We start from the raw sequence: 18,569 nt of genomic DNA, 5'->3' as shown, positions 1-18,569 counted from the left end.
ACTAGCCTTTTATGACTTACACTTTATAAGCCCTTTGTGCAATTCAGGGGGGCGAATTACTACAGTAATAAACCTGGAATAGAAATTGTTAAATAAGTATTGCAACAGCCTTTTTCCCAAGCTTGTGGCAATAGAAAAACAAACCAGGAATATGATTCTGAGCATATTCACATTACCTCCAAGTTCCTTCACATTCAATACTGCATTCGGAAAAGGCACTGCCTTGATGCTGAAACCTAAAAGAGAAAATAGGATAATATTTAGATTATGAAACCTCTCAGTGAAGGAAACCCCGTGTTTGTTTGGATTACTGCCAGTGTGCAGAGGACTCAATATCTACAAAAACGAGATGAAGAAAAGCAGTATGACACTGACACGGGAGTACTGTGAGTTCATGGTCAAAACGAAAAGCAAAGATTCCCTCAGTGATATCACTTCCCTCATATTCATTTCAAAACAACACAGGCAGAGACACGGAGGGCACACATTTGGTACTGATTAATGCAACCCAAAACATATGAGTGTTTTCCCACATTAATTTTATGGGGTATTTATAAGGAAGGTTTCATCAAACTCATAACAGGTGATTGTATATAAGCCACATAGGACTTTAGGGGTTTAGTCCAAATCTACAACAGAGAGCAGCATATAGGTTTGCTATCTTTAAAGTATGTAAACCTTTCGGTGACTTTCTGATGTTTATTCATACTGGAAAAAATCTGGAAACATTGCAGGTACTGAAAATAATAATAATAATAATTGTTGGTGGTGTTGTTTAATCATTATTACTGTTATTGAGCATTATAAGTTCCCAACATGCCATCACTGATCCAGACAGAATGCACACTTCTCAGGGTACTCCATTTCTCCCTCCAATACTGGAAAAGTATTAGGGTTTGACTCCTAGTTGCAAGCTTATGGCAATCATGGTCATTCAGCAAAGGTCTGAATTACACATCGCTTTACAAAGGTGATTCTATTCTTGTATGCTATATAAAGCCTACATCAGGACCTACCCAGCCAATAAGTAACAGAATTCACAGTTCATACATAGAGCTGTATAAGTTTACATATACACAATAAAGTCACGCACTGAGAAAGGTAGCTTGTAGTCAGTATATAAGTAACAGAATTTTATGAGAAGAATCATTTTTTGGTCATAAAAAGGAAGTAATGTCATCTATCTCAAAATGCAGTGATGAAACTATACTATCGCATCGCCCAGAGCATCACTGTAATCAACTTCTCTTGTTATTGTGATGGCAGATACAAGTGCAATGTCGAACATAATCTAAGGGCAGGGTACAAGAATTCATAATAAACGAAAAACAAAGCTAGGCTAACCAGGAAGGGAAAAACACAAGAGGGATAACTAAGAAAACAAAAAGAGATTAAGAACAGAAGAACAGAGAACAATACAGGACCCCCCTCCCCTTAATGTGCAGCTCCCGCGAAATAAAACCAAAAACAGGAACAAAGACAAGACTAGACAGAGATGATAGCATGCACAAGAGCTAAGATGGGACAAGGAGCTGAGACAGGATGGGAAGGATAGGAGCAGGAAGGAAGGCAGACACAGGAGCTGGGGTGAAGGAGGGAGCAGGAGAAGTGGTAACAGCAGGAGCGGGAGCAACAAGAGCTGGGCGAGGGTGGGAGCAAGATCACCAGCAGCCAGGATGAGGGCAGGAGCAGGAATGAAGTGAGACACAGGAGCGGGGCAATCTGCAGGGAGACAATCCCGGAGATAGGACAGGATGCTGGACAACAGAGGACTGGATGTGGAACTAGAGGACAACAGACATAGGGACAGGAACAAAGATAGGAGTCATGGGAGGCTGAGAGGCCAATGGGATGGCCACTGGAGAGCTGCGGGGTGAGGCCACGGGTGCATCCAGCAGTACAGCTGCAGCAGACGATGGGTCCATGAGGTCCAGCAGCATGGCAGCGGCTGGCACCGGGTCTGGAAGGTCCAGAGGTACGGCAGCTGGCGGAAAGTCCAGTAGGTCCACAGGCATGGCAGCAGTGGGTGGTGGCAGTGTTCTGGGTACAAGACGAGGCAGAGGCGATGCTCCCTGTGGACAGAGCATCCCTGAGTGTGCTCAGACACAGGTCCAGACACAGGCTTCAGCACATGTCCCACAGTCTGCTGTCCTGATGTGGCCGTAGGCGAGGCAACTGGCAGAGTGGGGATTTCGGAAAGGGCCCCAGGCATAGGAGCAGGCCGCTTAGTAAACCTGGCCTGCATTACGCCGGAAACCCCCTCCAATGTCCAATGTTTCTTCAGCCCTATGTGTCAGGACTAAGTCTGACCATTGCAGAGCCTTACCCCTGAGGAAGTGTCTTAAAAACAAATTTTCACAAAGACTGGAGGATCTGGACAGACCAGACACAGTACTTTCAGGGTCTCCACAGGACCTTCTCCAGTGTGAGCACATAGCTTGATTGCCAAAGAAATGGGATACGGTCCTGGGTGGGGAGTATAAGTTCTCATAGAAGAGATGCGTGTTCTCAAGCGGGAATGTTTGACTTTTTGTTAGTCAGTCTTTGTGACAATGGCAGACGCAAGTGTGTTGTTAAACTTTGTATATTTGAAGGAAGAATAGAAATATACATATCTATTATGATTATGATTATGAATACACCCAAGGACAAGATACAAGAATTTATGATAAACATAAAACAAAGCTAGGCTAACCAGGAAGGGAAAAACACAGAGGGATAACAAAAAAAACAAAAAAACAAATAGACATTAAGAACATTAGAACAGAGAATACAAAAAAAAAAGAACAGTCAGGGCAAGAATACATACAGTAGAATTCCAACACAAAGAGGATGGCAAAAAGACAGACCAAGAAAACACAGGAACAAGCGATATAAATACACAGTGCAATCAAAGCAAAAGAGAAACAGGTGAGACAAATCAAGATTGTGGAAAACCGGAACAAGGGGGAGAAAAAGAACAGAAACAAAACAAAGGAGCACATGGCTAGGCGTCGCCGTGGGAACCACAACGCCTGGGGAGGGGCAATCATAACAGTCATGAGAAAACACATGTGGCAAAAAGCAGACATGCCAGAACTCACACATGCACACACAGGGGACCCTGCATGTATACTGAAGATGTTCGAGACCATGCAGTTCAAGCAATGCATGCCTTCTAGAGGCAACAGCGATATGAACCATCTTTCTGAGCTGGCAGCAGGTTGCAAAATACATAGAGACAATGCCGAGCTCTCTACAGCACTGGAAAAAGGCATTCAAGGGGCGTACTAGACTGTAGGTGAAGCTTGAAAAGCTGGCTCAGTGCGCCACAGCCATGGGACGCTTCACAATTTCATAATTCATTGAAAGTGTTTGGGGTGTTGCTTCAAAATAACATGGCAGAGGGCTGTAGTGTTTGGTTTAAATTACAAGACAGAATCATGGTACAGCTGTGATCCTTGTGGTCCCTTTTTGCTTTGTCTTGGTACGTTTCATAGACATAACTTCTGATTCTAGTATTCCCATGGAGTTTGGTGCATTTAGTGTTTAGAAATATTTGCATGTCAGAGCTTTCAAGGTGGTTTCTTGTTTGTCTTTTGTCTATTTAAACTTACTCAGCTGTTTAGCAACTGTGTAGAAATTGTGTAACATTTAAATGCCATTTTACTCATTCTATTTGATTTGATCATGACACTGCTTTTACATGATTTTCACTTTTCCTCTTTAATATACAGTCTAGACATTCACACTATACTCCGATTAGTTTGAAGAGTCTGACTGCTATGAAAAACTGTACACAACATTACCTGTGGTTGGTACGATGTCATTGATGTCTTCACTGCAGAGCCGGGAAAGAAGACTGGTCTTGCCAGCACCACTGAGTCCAATGCACACCACATCATACTCTGGTCTAGGAGTGGGATAACTCTTACAGCACAGTGTTCGGAGACACTAACAAGAAAACAAAGCCAAATGAACAAATACTCAGGTGTCACTGATGTATTAACCATTAGACTATACACTAACTTACATGCTAAAGCCTTGTTAGCCTAAATATAGTTTTCTTACTGGGTCTCTAAAAAGACCCTCATTTTACCCTTTAGAGAAAAATATATATTTTCCCCAATACTGCAGTGAAACTGTTATGTACCACACTGTACAGGCAGTGGTAGCTCAGGGCCCCTGAGCAAAGCCCTTTAACCTTCAATTTCTGAAGATGCATTCAGTCATAATTGTAAATTGGTTTGGATAAAAGTGTCAATTAAATGCTGTAAATGTTCAAATCTAACTGATATTTCACATTATGCAGATAGTTATCTAATTGCCTAAATATATGCTGGCTTGTTAATAGTGGCTTTGTTTTCATGTCCTGAGCATCAAAAGCCATTTTTGTGTTATTTTGTTTGTTTTTTGTTGATGTTCTTTGCTTGTTTCACAATAGTCAATGTGGAACACAATAGAATAATACAGTAATCTCATCACCATTACCGTCATCATGAATATCCCTTTTACAGGCCAGCAAGGATGCCAACATAAACTATTTCCATTTTTCACCAGCTAACATTCGTGAAAATCGTCATTCTTGAATGTGGTCCTCCCGTACTACGTAATTATGTCATTAATACAGAGCAATGGCCGTTCATTACAAGCAGAAAGGTGTTTATTGCTATCTTCACTCCTAGCCGCTTTGTCTGAACCACCAGGGCCATTAAACCTTAAGAGGTGCCAGCAGGGGCGTTGTTATGGGTGGGTCTTTGGGCTTAAACCCCGAATATTTTGATGTCAGCTACGAATTATTTTTTTTCCGTCTCAGGTTTATCAAGATTACGCGGCGCTCTCCTTTTAGACACTTCACTAAGCACGAAGACGGAAGATGGATATACATATGCCCTCAGATAAAACGAGCTTGTGGTGGAGAGTTTATACATTTCGGGTAATTGAGAAACGTGCAGAGCAGCTAATTTAAAGAGAGGGAAGATGGATAAGAATTGACTTTTTACTGTTAGTGAACGTGAACCGATACCGTTGGCTCGCAGACGTAACTCGCTACCGTTATTGAAATGTTATTCCTCTTCACTGGGAAACAAACCTGGCGCTTGATCTTGGAAAATTAACTTGGTTAACTAACCTCTATGGCTTGGTCGAATGATTGATGACTACTCCGCTCTCCGTAGCCAAACGTACTGAAACACGTTTTCAGACAAATTCAAAGGAAAACGTTTCCTTTTTAAGACAGTGTTCCGCCAGAATTGTAACTAGCTAACGCTACATAACTACTTAACTCTTAGCTAACGTTACGCTCAGCTCAACTCAGAAACCTTTCGTGGCGAGGCTCGAACCCCGAACATAAAAAGCCCAAACCGCGTAGGGGGATACCACTAATTAGTTAGAAACATATGTAGCCGCTATACAGATGCGCTGAAACACTGACATTTCAGTAACTGGGATTAGCGACTGAAAATGTAAGGTAGTTTGCGTACCATCTGAACAGGTAAATGAGTATCCCTCACTGCAAGCTAGCTAAAGTTAACTAGAAATAAAATGTTACCAAACAACCACCTACCTACCAAGCTAAGCACAGGAAACAGTAAATGCATAAGAGTTGAGATCAATATGGCCAGTAGGTTATAGAGCTACAAATACAATTATACCACAGCACATCTTCACTGTGGCATGATTGTAGGCTAGTTGCTTGGGTATCTCTAAATGCCACTATCACTCACTGTTTCCTATCTAGCATTAGTCAGATGCAAATGTTGCAAACTTCTTGTACATTCACCTTTCAACAATCTGACTCAGTCAGTCAGTAAATCAGAGCAAAAGGCCTGTTGTGGACCAGCCCACTAGCTGGTCTGGAAAAAACAGACTAAGGTTTAGGTGTCACTGGGTGCAAAAGAAAACAAGATTCACCTATTTGCTCTCAACCATCTGTTTTCACTACCCTGTCTGATTCTGAGCACAGACTGGGTTACTTTTACATTGACTTGACTACAGCTCACTTTTCTATACTGGAATCTTTCTGGGGGCATTGTGCTGATTACAGTATAGTACCACACTGGAGTAATGTCTCCATAACAATCAGGTTTTTTTTTTTCCTTATATGCAGTCTATGATCATAACAGTGCTTTTACAATGTCAACTCTAAGAAGCAGCACACAGTTTGGGAAAGCCATCTTTAAATTCTCTGTGCCAGAAAAAAAAAAACTAGAGTTAAAGCGTTAATCATAAGTAATGTTCATTTTGCAGGAGACCTTAATTCCCATTTTAACTTTAAACATGGGACCAGCTTTAATATAGCCTCTGTCTGCCTACAAAAAACTCTTACATTACAAAGTTTTAAAAATACAATTTCTTTGACACATGGCCTATTGGGGGGGGGGGTCAGGAGGTATTGAGAAGAAAGTGCTATAAGTTTGTGTCCTTATGGCAGCAGACAGACCTGTCACTTTATGAATCACTGTCTCTGACTGGAGGTCTGCTGGGAGACATTAGGAGGCAAATGCAGTGTGAACCATAAATGGGATGTTTAAAGCTAGTGTGTGCAGATCAGCATCCAGAACTAAAAAGAGATCTCTTTTATTAGCAGGCTGACACCAGGCCGGGTTAAGCAGGGCTCATTTTTAACTACCACTGGAAGATTTCATTTTTTTCCATGGAGATAACAAAGCTAAGCAGTAATACAAATGCTAACACTGGTGGGTTTTACATGGTTGGCACTGCCAAGACCAACCATGGCCTCAGCATCAGACACCAAAACACAATGTATCATTGTTATCTTTTTAAATTAGTTGTTGCTTTTCAGAACTAATCCTATGTTTTGAAGAGATTAATCTGCTCATTTTAAATTAGTATAAAGCACATTTAAAGTCATGGTAATTATTTATAGCTGTAGTTCTGTAACTCAAGTACCACATAACGTCTTTGCATTAAAAATCCTAATTTCTTCTATGCTTGTTGAAGTGCTCTTAACATAACAAAGCATCAAGTCAAACAACGTGTGAATTCCCTTTGGTATTCAGTCACCCCAAAAAGTACTAATCACTTTCACAGGCTCACACACAGCAAATACGCCACACATGATCAGTCCGTCAGGAGCACATGCTTCTGCTTTGTCACACAGCGACCTGGACATCTGGTTCTGTAAGTACTAGGAGGTCCGGTGATAGGAGATACCAGTGTTGAATTTGCCCCATTCAGACAACCCCCAACTCCCTCTTTACTTACAATGCTCTAAAGGGGTTGATAAACTTATAGTAGTCGCTAAAGCCATGTTCTAGAACTCTGACCTCTTTGGCCATGCTGCAGTGCTTTGAGAGCAGTAAGCAGCAGTCATAACTGTAGGTCACCACACACCAACAAATGCTTAAGAACACTAAAAACAGCAAAGAACAACCCACACACTTTTCAAGACATTTCAAGACTCTGATGCATTGTCCTAGTTGAATGGGCCTGAAAACAGGTATGAAGTTTGAAAAGAAAGTGTCTTGAGAACCATTATGAGAAGAGCAAATGCTTACAAATGAAATGCATAATTATATCTCTGGAAAATCCAGAGTTGAATGCTGTGTGGCATCAATGACACGTAAGATGGTATATTATCAAATACACCTTTCAGAAGCATTCATACACACATGCTATATACATTCTGGACAAAAGAGGCCAAACAAAATTAATGAACAGGGTCTTTTGGTTAAAAGAGATTCTTTGATGAATTATACTTTCAAAGAAGAAAGATTGTACAAACTAATCTCTTCTGTGTAAAACTGCCATTAAGTCCAAAACAAAAATTGTTTTGTTAAAAGTGCAAGATAAGCCCCCCCCCCCCCCCCCCCCCCCCAACTCTCCATTTAAAAAAGATGTCAAGACATCAAACGGCTGATGTAATTAGGAGACCTGGCTGAGCTCCAAGCACTGGCACTGAAACAAAGATCTAACAGCACTCGAACCCGCCGAGGCAGACAAGGGAACACAGTCTGGCCAAATCCACTTCAGCAATGCCACAAGACTGAGTCCTCAGACCTGGTCGAAACACCACAGAACAATGCCGTGCTGCAAAAACAACTCAGTTGCCTGCCAACTTCTTCTGAATGGACCCCTCAGTAGAGTGTGGGGAACCCAGTCTGGCCTTTGCAAGTTGCATAAAAAAGGTGGTGGTGGGGAGGAAGGGAGGAGGGTGTGAGGGGTAGCCATCTAACTTCAGAAGAAAAGGAATGTGGTTTGCGCTCCACTGGCCCTGGAGATGAGTGGTCAGTGACGGTCATAGTGACCACTCAGGGAAGTTACTGGCACGGCATGAGGGAGAGGCTTAATCCTCACATACTAGAGAGTGTGATACTGTGGGGGGGGGGTTGCTCTCCTGCGGACATGCAGCAGCCCGCCGTGTGCTCATTCGGCCAACCCGTCTGTCAATAAGACGATCTATTTTAGAGGACAGCCTCATATTTTTAGAGCTAATAAACAAGGGGGAAAGAGAGAGGGAAGCACCATGCAGACAGACACGGCTCGCGTTACACTCGCTCACCCGCCGAGACAGAGGAAACAGAGCTAAGCTGCTGCATGGAGGCAATGATGCCATCCCCCCAAATATCTCGTCCGTCACTGGGGCTTTGTCTGGGCTTTGACAGTGGCATTCTTGGGCCCCTACTCTCATGGTGGGTGCCAGTCGTGGTTCCATTGCGTATTGTATCAATTATTATATATTATTATATATTTCATATTATATATTTTTGTTATATTTCTAGAGGGACCTACAAAAGATCTAAATATGTATGTGGTGTATATATATATATATATATATATATATATATATATATATATATATATATATATATATATATATATATATATAACTGTTTTCTTCATTGTTTCGTTCCACTCAGTTTTTAAATGTTACAAATCCCTATTGCATCCACATCCCTATTCTTCTGTAATGTCTGCTACAATGAAAGAAATCCATTTAACTAATGACTGTGGAAAGCATGTCTCCCATTAGTAGTACTGTTGTGACACATGCACAATGACTAATAACTCTAAGTTATTAAACAGTTTGCTAATCAGAACAATATGGAAAATACATTTCTGTTGCTGAGAGACAGATGTTAGCAAAGTCCACCATTTGGGATGCTGTGCTGAATCCTGCATAGCCTTGGCCAACAGACAGCGATCTCTAAAAGCCCATGTAAAGGCTTGTCTTTCACAGATCTGGAAACTGTATATTTGGCATTGGTACAGGTCAGGTCTCCACCTTGAACATCAGTGGCGTACTTGAATATGCTGATCAAACGGAAAGAAGCTTGATCAATAATATATTAGACTTTGAAAACTTATGTCAGTAATAACCAAAAATATCAAAATGTCTGGGCTGTCATTGATCACAGCAGAGAAAAGCAGTCTTAGTTCATGTTAAAAGATGCTTTACCAGAATAGCTCCATAACTTGGAAAATGTTGTGTTTAAATTAGATCAGTATTGATCTTGCTTTCTGTAAGCACATTTACTATGCTGAGGGTGTTAGGAAGGCATGTAAAACAGAGCCTGTTATGGTTTATGAGCTTAAGTCAGAAACAGGTATTTGAAATGGTTTGCTTTTAAGGTCAGACATGTCATATGTAATAAATTAACACAGTATTTCTTCAAATAAATCTGATAAAATAAAAAAAGTAAAAATATTTCTTACACAATAAAATAACATACTGCCAGCACATAGCTGAAAACCTGTAAGGATACAATTTTTAATACACTTATGAAACATTTTAAAGCTTTTTTTCATGAAGAATGTATTTTCACAAACCTTAAGTAACCTAATAAATTACACTAAAGTCCCATTAGATATTTGATTAGGACTAGACTTAATGAGTGTCTGGGAATCCGCCCAAAAAGAATGCTTGCTAAAAAATGCAAACCAATGGGCCTATATACAAACACATAATCAATACTTAAAACAAACGTCAGACAAACATCAGCTGTTGTTGTGGTAATTAAAAAAATAACTCCCTCCCAGGATTTTTCAGGGTAAGTTAGAATTTTGTCTTTTGTGGGTTTTTTTGATGCCTCCAGGGATGACAACAGTGTGAGCCAATGGGGTGGAGGTTGGTTGAAAGGGAGCAGAGAACAGTGGTAAACAGAAACACAGACAGCAGGGAGGACCCAGGCAAGCCAGCATGAGCCTGGCATTTCCTCCCAGAGCACTCTCCTTCCAGCCGACGACCCTTCCCTGCCCAGACGACTGCTAGCAACACTTGTCTACAGGGCTCACCGGTGACCTTTGAGATGACAGCCCTTTATATGGTCGTCCAGATGGAGCAGCAACAGCGTTAACTTATATGTGTGTAACACACACCAGTCATAACACAGCCCCCGACCCCACAGCAATCCATAGTGAAAGGCTTCTGCTGTGTCTGGGGGTGAGGGGGAGGGGGCGGTACCTTCATTCATCTTTTTCCCCTCTTCATTTTGATGTTTGTAGGCTGACAGTCTCAGAGGGGGGACGCAGTTAGGTAGGGAATGGTATAGTGGAGTTTGTGCCGGTGGCATGCCACATTTGGAGGAGGTGAAAAATAAATGTTGGCAAGACCGCTGTGTCCACCCGTTGCTGTCGCCATACCAACCACAGACTTGCTACATAACTGCCATGTCTGCTGTGCAAATCCTGCAAAGGGATATTTTATTCTGTATAATGATGAGGGCTTTTAAAGTTTTCGAATATTTTCTACATGATTTCAACATGAATCCACATCCATATGTAAAATATGTGCACTGGTAAGGGTACAGATAAAACCATGACTCATTTACTGAGTGTATTTTACTTCGTGAACTGAGCTGGGCTGGATAAATACATTTGGACAAATAAAACTGGGCTGGACAAATAAATTTTGTTTTATTCCTTTCAGTAAGTCAAAATATAAATCTAAGGGAGGATATTAAGCAAAGAATAAAAAAAATATAAACATTGCATCTTGAATGGAAGTGCTCTTTCTTTTTGTCAAGTTCAGCAAGGCATTTTATGAGTTTAATGAGTTTCTAACCATGATGCCCAATATGTAAAAGGAAGTATCCATTATAATAAAACCGTAAAAGTACTTTAAGCTCTCTCTTGCCAGACATGTGAACATACAGCCATGCTTGCCCTTTTCTCTAGTAGAATCTGTATACTATAGCCCATTCCCTGTGTCTGTTTTCAAGCTTGATTCCCATGTATCTGTGTTGGGCCATACTGTAGATCCAGACAGCCACAGCAGCACTACACACCACATATGAGCAGTCGCTTTGCTGGACCACAGCACCACCTAGCTATTTCTCCAAATATGTAGCTCAACTCCATTCTGGCATCTTTAACCAACAGGTAAATCAGATTATACCCTAAAAACCCAAATTAATATCTAAACTATAAATGTGTGAACTAGGCTCCTCCAACAAGCCTCAAGGAAATTTCCTCCAGTTGGTCCAATTTGTTTCATTGTGATTACAAACAAGTAAAAATGGAGTTGCTGTTACAGCATATTATGAAAACTGGGTGTGGTTTGAGTTCAGATCTTAATATTGTTTCCTAAAAAATTACCATTGTTGTTTGAGGACTGCTTATGTTGACTATAGAAAAGCAAGTGAAATCAAATGTACACATTTCAATCAGTGTAAAGTCAGTAATCAAAAAGAAAATATTGCATTTTTGTCTCTACTGCATTACTACCTGCTTCAAGCGGTTTTTAAGTGAGTTAGAGAGATTTCTTTTTAAATGTGATTCAGTTATGTCTTGTTAAATGTGTTACAGTCGTTTCTTTTGGGCAACATGTCCCAGCACAAGATTCTGTCAGTTTGAAAGAAAACATTTTCCCCCCAATATCTGCATTTGGGCAGATATTGATTAATTTTTATAAAGGCAAAAATAAAAATAAGTTGACTAAGATAAAAACCCATTTATTGTGCCATCAAATAGCTCATCTGTCTTCACCAATGTCCTAGCAGCTGCTGTAGTGAAATTCCCCAGAGAAGGAGGACACTGTCTCCACTTAACTTTAAAATAGACATAAAGCTTTTTTATACTCATTAGCAACAATTTAAGAACAAATTAGTTCTGATAGAACATTCACAGAATTAAAGGCATTTTACAGCGATTGACTTTCAGGTAGTGTTCCACATGCTGAGTTGACCTGTTGACAATCAGTCGACCAAACAATTCATGGCAGAAAAAAATGATCAGAACTGAAGAAAGACTGTCAGTGAACTCATTAGCAGTCAACATCTAGATCTACTGTGTGCAGAAGACTTCATCCACATATTTATAGAGGCTGCATCTAAAGATAGGAACCCTTGAGATGTGAAAGACCAGAAGAGTGCAGAGATGAGCCCCGAGTTCTGTTAGATGACACAAAGATAAACTCTTAAAAGAATGAAGGTAAAATGAGCATATGGAGGGGGAAAAAAGAAAATAAAACATTTTTGACCATCCAAAACACAAAACTTTATCTATAAAATATTCATATTTGTGTTGTGACTTGGGAAGCTATGGCCCCCTCTGGGATGAATAACTGATTTTTTTTCCTGACAGTGCAAATACTGACTGTGAATGACATCACAGGCATACTATGACATAGGCATACTATCTATAAGGTGGGAAAGTAAATAGTTTTAAGGCTGGTAAATTTGCTAACCAGTTATGTTGGAAAATAACTGCTGTTCGAGATCTTCTAAAATCTTCCTAATGATATTAGTTCTCCATGGCTAGCCTACTTCACTACTACAATAATCATTTAATAAGATTCCTTCTCTGCTTAGCCTTCACTGTATCTTTAGTGTTGACAGCCTACACAGTGCAAATAAATGGTTTATAATTAGCTGCAGTGCACTTGTAGTCAGACCAGGTTCCACCTAAGTTTGTCATCAGTAAGCTGGGTGTAAATTAACTGAGAGGCTATATTTTGCAATCATTTCACTTTGCTTTCTGGTCTCTTATTGGTAAGACTTCAGCTACCTATCTTAAAGGTGCCCTAGAATGCATTTATTCAGTATTTTTAAATTGAATGATTATATTTTTAAACTCAATATTTTTAAACTCTGATGACTATAGAAGATGTGTGACTTTGGTCGGAGAAAAAAGTGCCCAGATGCAGCTTCACATGCTCATTTGCAGTGCTATGATTTGGCCCTAGAACTAAATGAGCTGTTTTCTTTTATTTTCACATTACCTCCCCCCCTCCCCCCCCCACCGCCCCATTCATTATTGATCATGAATAATTGATCCATTTTGGATTCACTGATTGGTTGGTTTACAGTGACGCACCACAATGGTTCAGAATCTAGCTAGCTCGTTAAAATCAACTGCTGTGAGAGGTGAACCATGGAGCATGTAGGCATCCAGTTGTATGTTTGAGCCTGCACCAGAGGATATTTCCATTCTCAAACAAAACTGATTAATAGATTGACTAGATGTCTTGTCAAATGTCAGTCATTTCAAGTAGCTAATGTTAGCTAGAAGGAGTGAGTTAGCTAGCTATAGGCCTAGACTGGATATCTCTAAGCCACCAAACTAGGTAGCTTCTGTTATATCTTTTTTATTAAATATAAATTAGAAATTTACCTAATAAAGGCACTGAAAAAAAAACATGGTATATTATAAATTTACATGACAATGCAAGCAATTTCTTTGAATAAGACAGGAAAATAAAATGAAGTAGCTAGCTAGCTAGTTATTTAAAACTTGCTGGTAGTTAATTAACATCACTTTAACATTACCTATTAACATTACCTATATTAGCTACTTGCATTTGATCTTGACAACAACATAAATTAAAAGTTCTAGCTTGCTCAATATGAATCTTTCAGTGTAAGATGATCTGGCTTCAACTGAGTAAAAGATAAAAGCATATAGTTAGCATGGTGATGCCAATAAAATTGGAACTGCCCCTTTGGTCTGTGTTAAAGTGCTGAAGTTTCAGGTCGATGTTAATATTGCCTGGGGTAGAATGTGTGCAGTGCATACAAGTTTTAGAGGCATAAATATTAATCAGTCTGGTGCATTTGAACTGGTGCATTTTACGACCCTATTTTGCTTATACAGGATTGAAGGTGACAAAGGAGTTTGAGGTTCATGGTGTGTCAGTTCCATATACAAAACAAAACAAAGCAAACAAACTGATGTTATTTAGACAGATTAGATGGGTGATCTCACCCTCAGCTTTCCCATTTTTTAAAATAATAACCTTTCCAACACTTGTAGGTGGCTGTAACCTCTGTCTTCAAATCATAGCAATGACCCCTCATCTAACAGAGGTAAGATCAAAGCTTAAGGGTGGCCTTGGAAAAACATTTAGACTAAGAATTGGCCGGGATATCCGTCAAAAGGCTATCCCCACTGAGTCCTCATGCCTAGATCAGGTTACTTCAGCCAAGCCACATGAAAGAGCTTTAGTAATCCACATACACAGGCGTCTTCAACTTCCCCTCAAGCCCCCCAATGAAGCTCCCTTGCCCCTTTACCCAAAAATGGGAGCTACACCCAGACAATGGAGCAGTAGTTTCCACTGTCATGCCTGCGCTGTCCCCAAGCTCCACAAACATTTCGGCCTCATCATGGGGGATTATCAAACCCTGTTCATCTATTGTTCTGGTCTACCTTGGGTGGCTCAGCCTACCCAGAAAGCGCTCTTTTACTGGGTCGTTTCTTTTGGCTGTAGCCCCTGAGGCTGCTGAAGGGCAATGTGTGGGGAGGTGATCAGACCCCCCGAAAAAGGGGGGTGGAGACGCAGCTGTAAATCTTGGTGTCACCAATGGGGAGGCTGTTGCGAACCATTATCATAAATCTGACAAACGCTAATTTGATGGGAGGCTGTATCTGTCTGGACTTAGGCTGGTCTAGACGGCCTATTGAAAGACTGTACAGCAGGGGGAACTGTTTGTTCCCTCACCAGGACCATCTGGATATAGCAATAAGCGGCAAGCGGCACAGTTCACAAAATGATCAAAGTGAACCATTTGTGGGCCATTTCCAATGCCATTGTGAAGGGTAAAATCTCTCTACTGCTCTCCTATACAATATTGTTATTCATGGTATCGCAGCACTAAATATCTCAAGTTTACCTAGTTTTTGTCTAGTTTTGATAAGTGCTCATTTTTAAAAGATAGATTTGATCAGAGTTGAGGAAGAGAGGTCATCTACAGAAAATTACACCAGCATAATGCCAGAGTGATCCAGATATAAGACTCTCTTCATCACTCTCTTCATCACTCTCTTCATAACAAAAGGGGCAGAAAAAGCACTGTAAAGTGTCACTTTAAAAGTAAAGTAAGTATTTCCAGAGGGGTTCATATGAGGCAAGTCAGGGACAGAGCCAAAGAAAATGGTAACACCACAAGCCACCACATGGTTCCTCAAGGTTCAATTCATACCATTTCTTAAGCAGGTCTATCTCAACAAATTGTTTCATATATTTTCAGAACCTTCCATTATCCAGCCACATCAGGCCACATTTCTCTACTTAATCTTCACCACACAAGGTTTGTCTCTCTAAAATAATCACTATTGTTACAATTACTGCCAAAAAATGTTTACTTCTCACCTTGGCATCTATCCTCAAGCTGACAATAAAACTAGGGATGATTAAGTTACTCCGAAATGTTTTTGCTGACAGCAATTCCCACACAAATGTTTGGTAAGCCTGTCCTTCGGCGTAACTGGCCAGTAAAGAAATGGTAACATAAGAAACATGTTCTGAACAGTACATCCTGCAGACAGTTCAAGTGGCAAGATAAGGACCCACATTTTCTTCCCCTGGCGAAACAAAGTGTAAACATTTATCTGTCTGAAGTCTGTCCCCAGACAACTTCAATTTCATGACTACATTAGCTATGTGCATAAACCAAGATCAGGGGTGAGAAACAATGCTTTTTATGTTTCTGATTCTCTAGATACATTCATTTATATATGGCACTTTACAACCACAGTGAATGAGAAAGAGAGAAAGGGTAGCAGTGGGGTGGGGCAGAGTATGTGTGGGGGGCCACATCCTCAAGTATTTTAGAATATAAATCTTGTAATTGGGACAGGTGATTAGTGTGAACATATTAGCATAAGGTAGCGTAAATGTTCATTACCACCATACAATGAAGACAATTTTTTTTCTGTACTGATATAAAGGATCAAAGGTTCAGGGCCCCCTTTTGAAGGTTGTGAAATGAATGTATGAAAGCCAAAGGGGGGATACCTAACACCAAAATGTGGCGGAGGCTACCCACTATTACATCACACATCTACAGAGCATGTGTTTGTATAAAATGAACCTAATTCTCCTGGCAAGTGCTGGAAAGTTTGCTTCATAAATACAATTATATCAAACCATCTTTGGTTACTTTGGTTAGGCAACCCATGCCCTTCCATTCTGTCCTCAAATGACATTTGAAAAATGATAAAGCAAATATTATGGCGCTTGTCTTTTAAAATTGTCTTGTACAATAAAGGGCAGATCAAATAATAAAAAGATTCAGCAACATTGGCCATCTTAAAATTGAATTCAATAGAAAATTGTGTTTTACTTCACTTCATAAACCTAGTGTAAACTAACTCATACTTCAGATCAATAAGCCACCCACCAGTGGTCTAAAAACTGAAGGCTCATTTGAACTACAACACTGGATTGTGAAATGGCTTCTACCATAGCTTGTTCACCAAATTTCAAGGGCAGTCAATCGACCTTGTCATTTTCAGACACAACAATTTAACCTTTGCAACACAAGAGGGTGTTTATTCCCAGGGACTTTATTGTTCAGGGTTTGGCAACTTGAATGGGCCTTCATTAGGGGGAGTTTGTGTCAACAGTTAATTATGCAAATTGGCATAACCCCTTCATATGCTGGCAGGTTCCAGCTATCCGCCTTTTACCCTTCATTGCCAGCCCACAAAAACATACCCCACATACTGTATTCTTGGAATATTGAACTTACACCTCCTATATTTCTTCCTGTCTCCTTGTGACTTTTTCCAATCTTGAATACCATAACATTTTTAGAGGAAAGAATCCAATGACAACCATTGTAGCCTCCTATAGTTCCAAATGGTCTGTCTTCATTATTTAAAAAAAAAAAAAAACATACACAATGTTCTTGCTGGGTGCAGCTGAGTCCCCACTCAGTCCCCCAACCCCCCAGAAGGTTCAAGGGACCCCCATCCAAGCGACCCCATACCAAAACAGTCAATTACAGTCAATTAGACGAAAATGCATGACAATGAGTTTTGTCATTGTTTCAGTGATGGTAATGACATCCTTTCACCTCACTATCAGACTTTTGATGTCTGCACATGTTTCCCAGGATACAAAGCTAATGAGAATTCATGGTTGCAGTTCTAATGACTATCTCTGCCACCCTTTGCAGCACATGACATTACATGTCTCCACGTGGCAGTACTGAAATATTTTAAATAATTCAACTTAACTAATTAATTTCTGGTCAATTACATAAATTAGAAAAAAGAGGGCCACAGGCTTGTCTAGGAAACAAGAAATAATGCCAAAGGGTCTGGATGTTGAATAGAGATATAACTCAGTACAACTTATTGTTGTACTCAGCATTATGCTCATGTTGAGAGTAGCTGATAGGCAATGTAACTAGATTCATTCCACAGCTGAAATTATTATGGGATGCCATGTGGCAACCAGGGAGCCTCTAACATTCTCCTATTACATTTTGCAGGCACTCTTAAGTTACAACTTGTAATTTCAATCATGTTAAAGAGGTAGGCAAATGTAGCATTAAAAGTCATGCAAGGTCTCTTATTGGTATGGCACAGGGCACTTGCCCAGACAGGGGATTAAACCCCTACAGCAGGCAGCATTGTTACTCAGTACATTATACCATTCACCACAAAGCAAGAGCTCAGTCTCACAAGGACCATCAGAATGTTCTCTTCAGGACACCATTAGTGGCCATGGTAATGGGAGATAATGAATCTTAGGGAGCTGCCAACCGCATGCCATCTGAACCACAGGACACAGTGAGTCTGTTAAAGATGTTAACCTACCCGCATCTTTACCAAAAGACTCCCAACAAAAAGTTACTGTTTTGGGATGTAACCATTATGGGGTGTTATCCAAAACACTACATCTTTTTCCCCCCTCTAAGAGATCCAGGTATCTGAACCATGCTGAGACAAAAGGTTCTCAAGGGTTAAAACGGACACTTTGACCACATGTTTGTGAAGGCAGGAAAAAACCTCCCATCTGTTCACATAGAGTATGCCATGTGATACTGTTATCTAAGCAATAGCGAACATGTTAGGCCATTAGATAATAAGTGCCAAAGAGTCAAGGAAAACACCTTTAACTCCATAATGCTGATTTAGAGAACATGCCATTTTCTCATCATTGCCCTGTCTTGAAGGAGACCCCAACACCCCATGTGGGAAGCATGCCAATATGCACAGTATATGCCCTGATTGAAAGCACTAAAACAACACTCTTCTGTGAAATTTACAGTAAGTATTAGAATCCAAACAATTCCAGCACAGCTGCTGATAAGTCAACAATATTCAACTTCTAAGTTTAACATTGTGCTATAAAACTCTATGTGCTCATTTCAGTGCCAGAATGAGCCCTGTAATGT

At 40.3% G+C, this 18,569-nt stretch overlaps 1 protein-coding gene across 1 annotated transcript in view; it reads right to left on the bottom strand.

The window, feature by feature from the left end:
* arl15a (ADP-ribosylation factor-like 15a) overlaps positions 1–18,569 on the bottom strand; it is an 85,046-nt gene that overhangs the window by 55,494 nt on the left and 10,983 nt on the right. Inside the window, exons 2-3 of the mRNA XM_027029620.3 lie at positions 3,789–3,933; positions 177–236 (exon numbers count right to left, since the gene is read on the bottom strand). Of these exons, the coding sequence (XP_026885421.3) occupies positions 177–236; positions 3,789–3,933 (205 nt within the window). The remainder of the gene's footprint in view (positions 1–176; positions 237–3,788; positions 3,934–18,569) is intronic.

The sequence above is a fragment of the Electrophorus electricus genome, chromosome 5 (genome assembly GCF_041902795.1).
Source record: "Electrophorus electricus isolate QZ-2024a chromosome 5, ASM4190279v1, whole genome shotgun sequence".
NCBI lineage: Eukaryota > Metazoa > Chordata > Actinopteri > Gymnotiformes > Gymnotidae > Electrophorus > Electrophorus electricus.
This window is presented reverse-complemented; position numbering and strand designations above follow the sequence as displayed.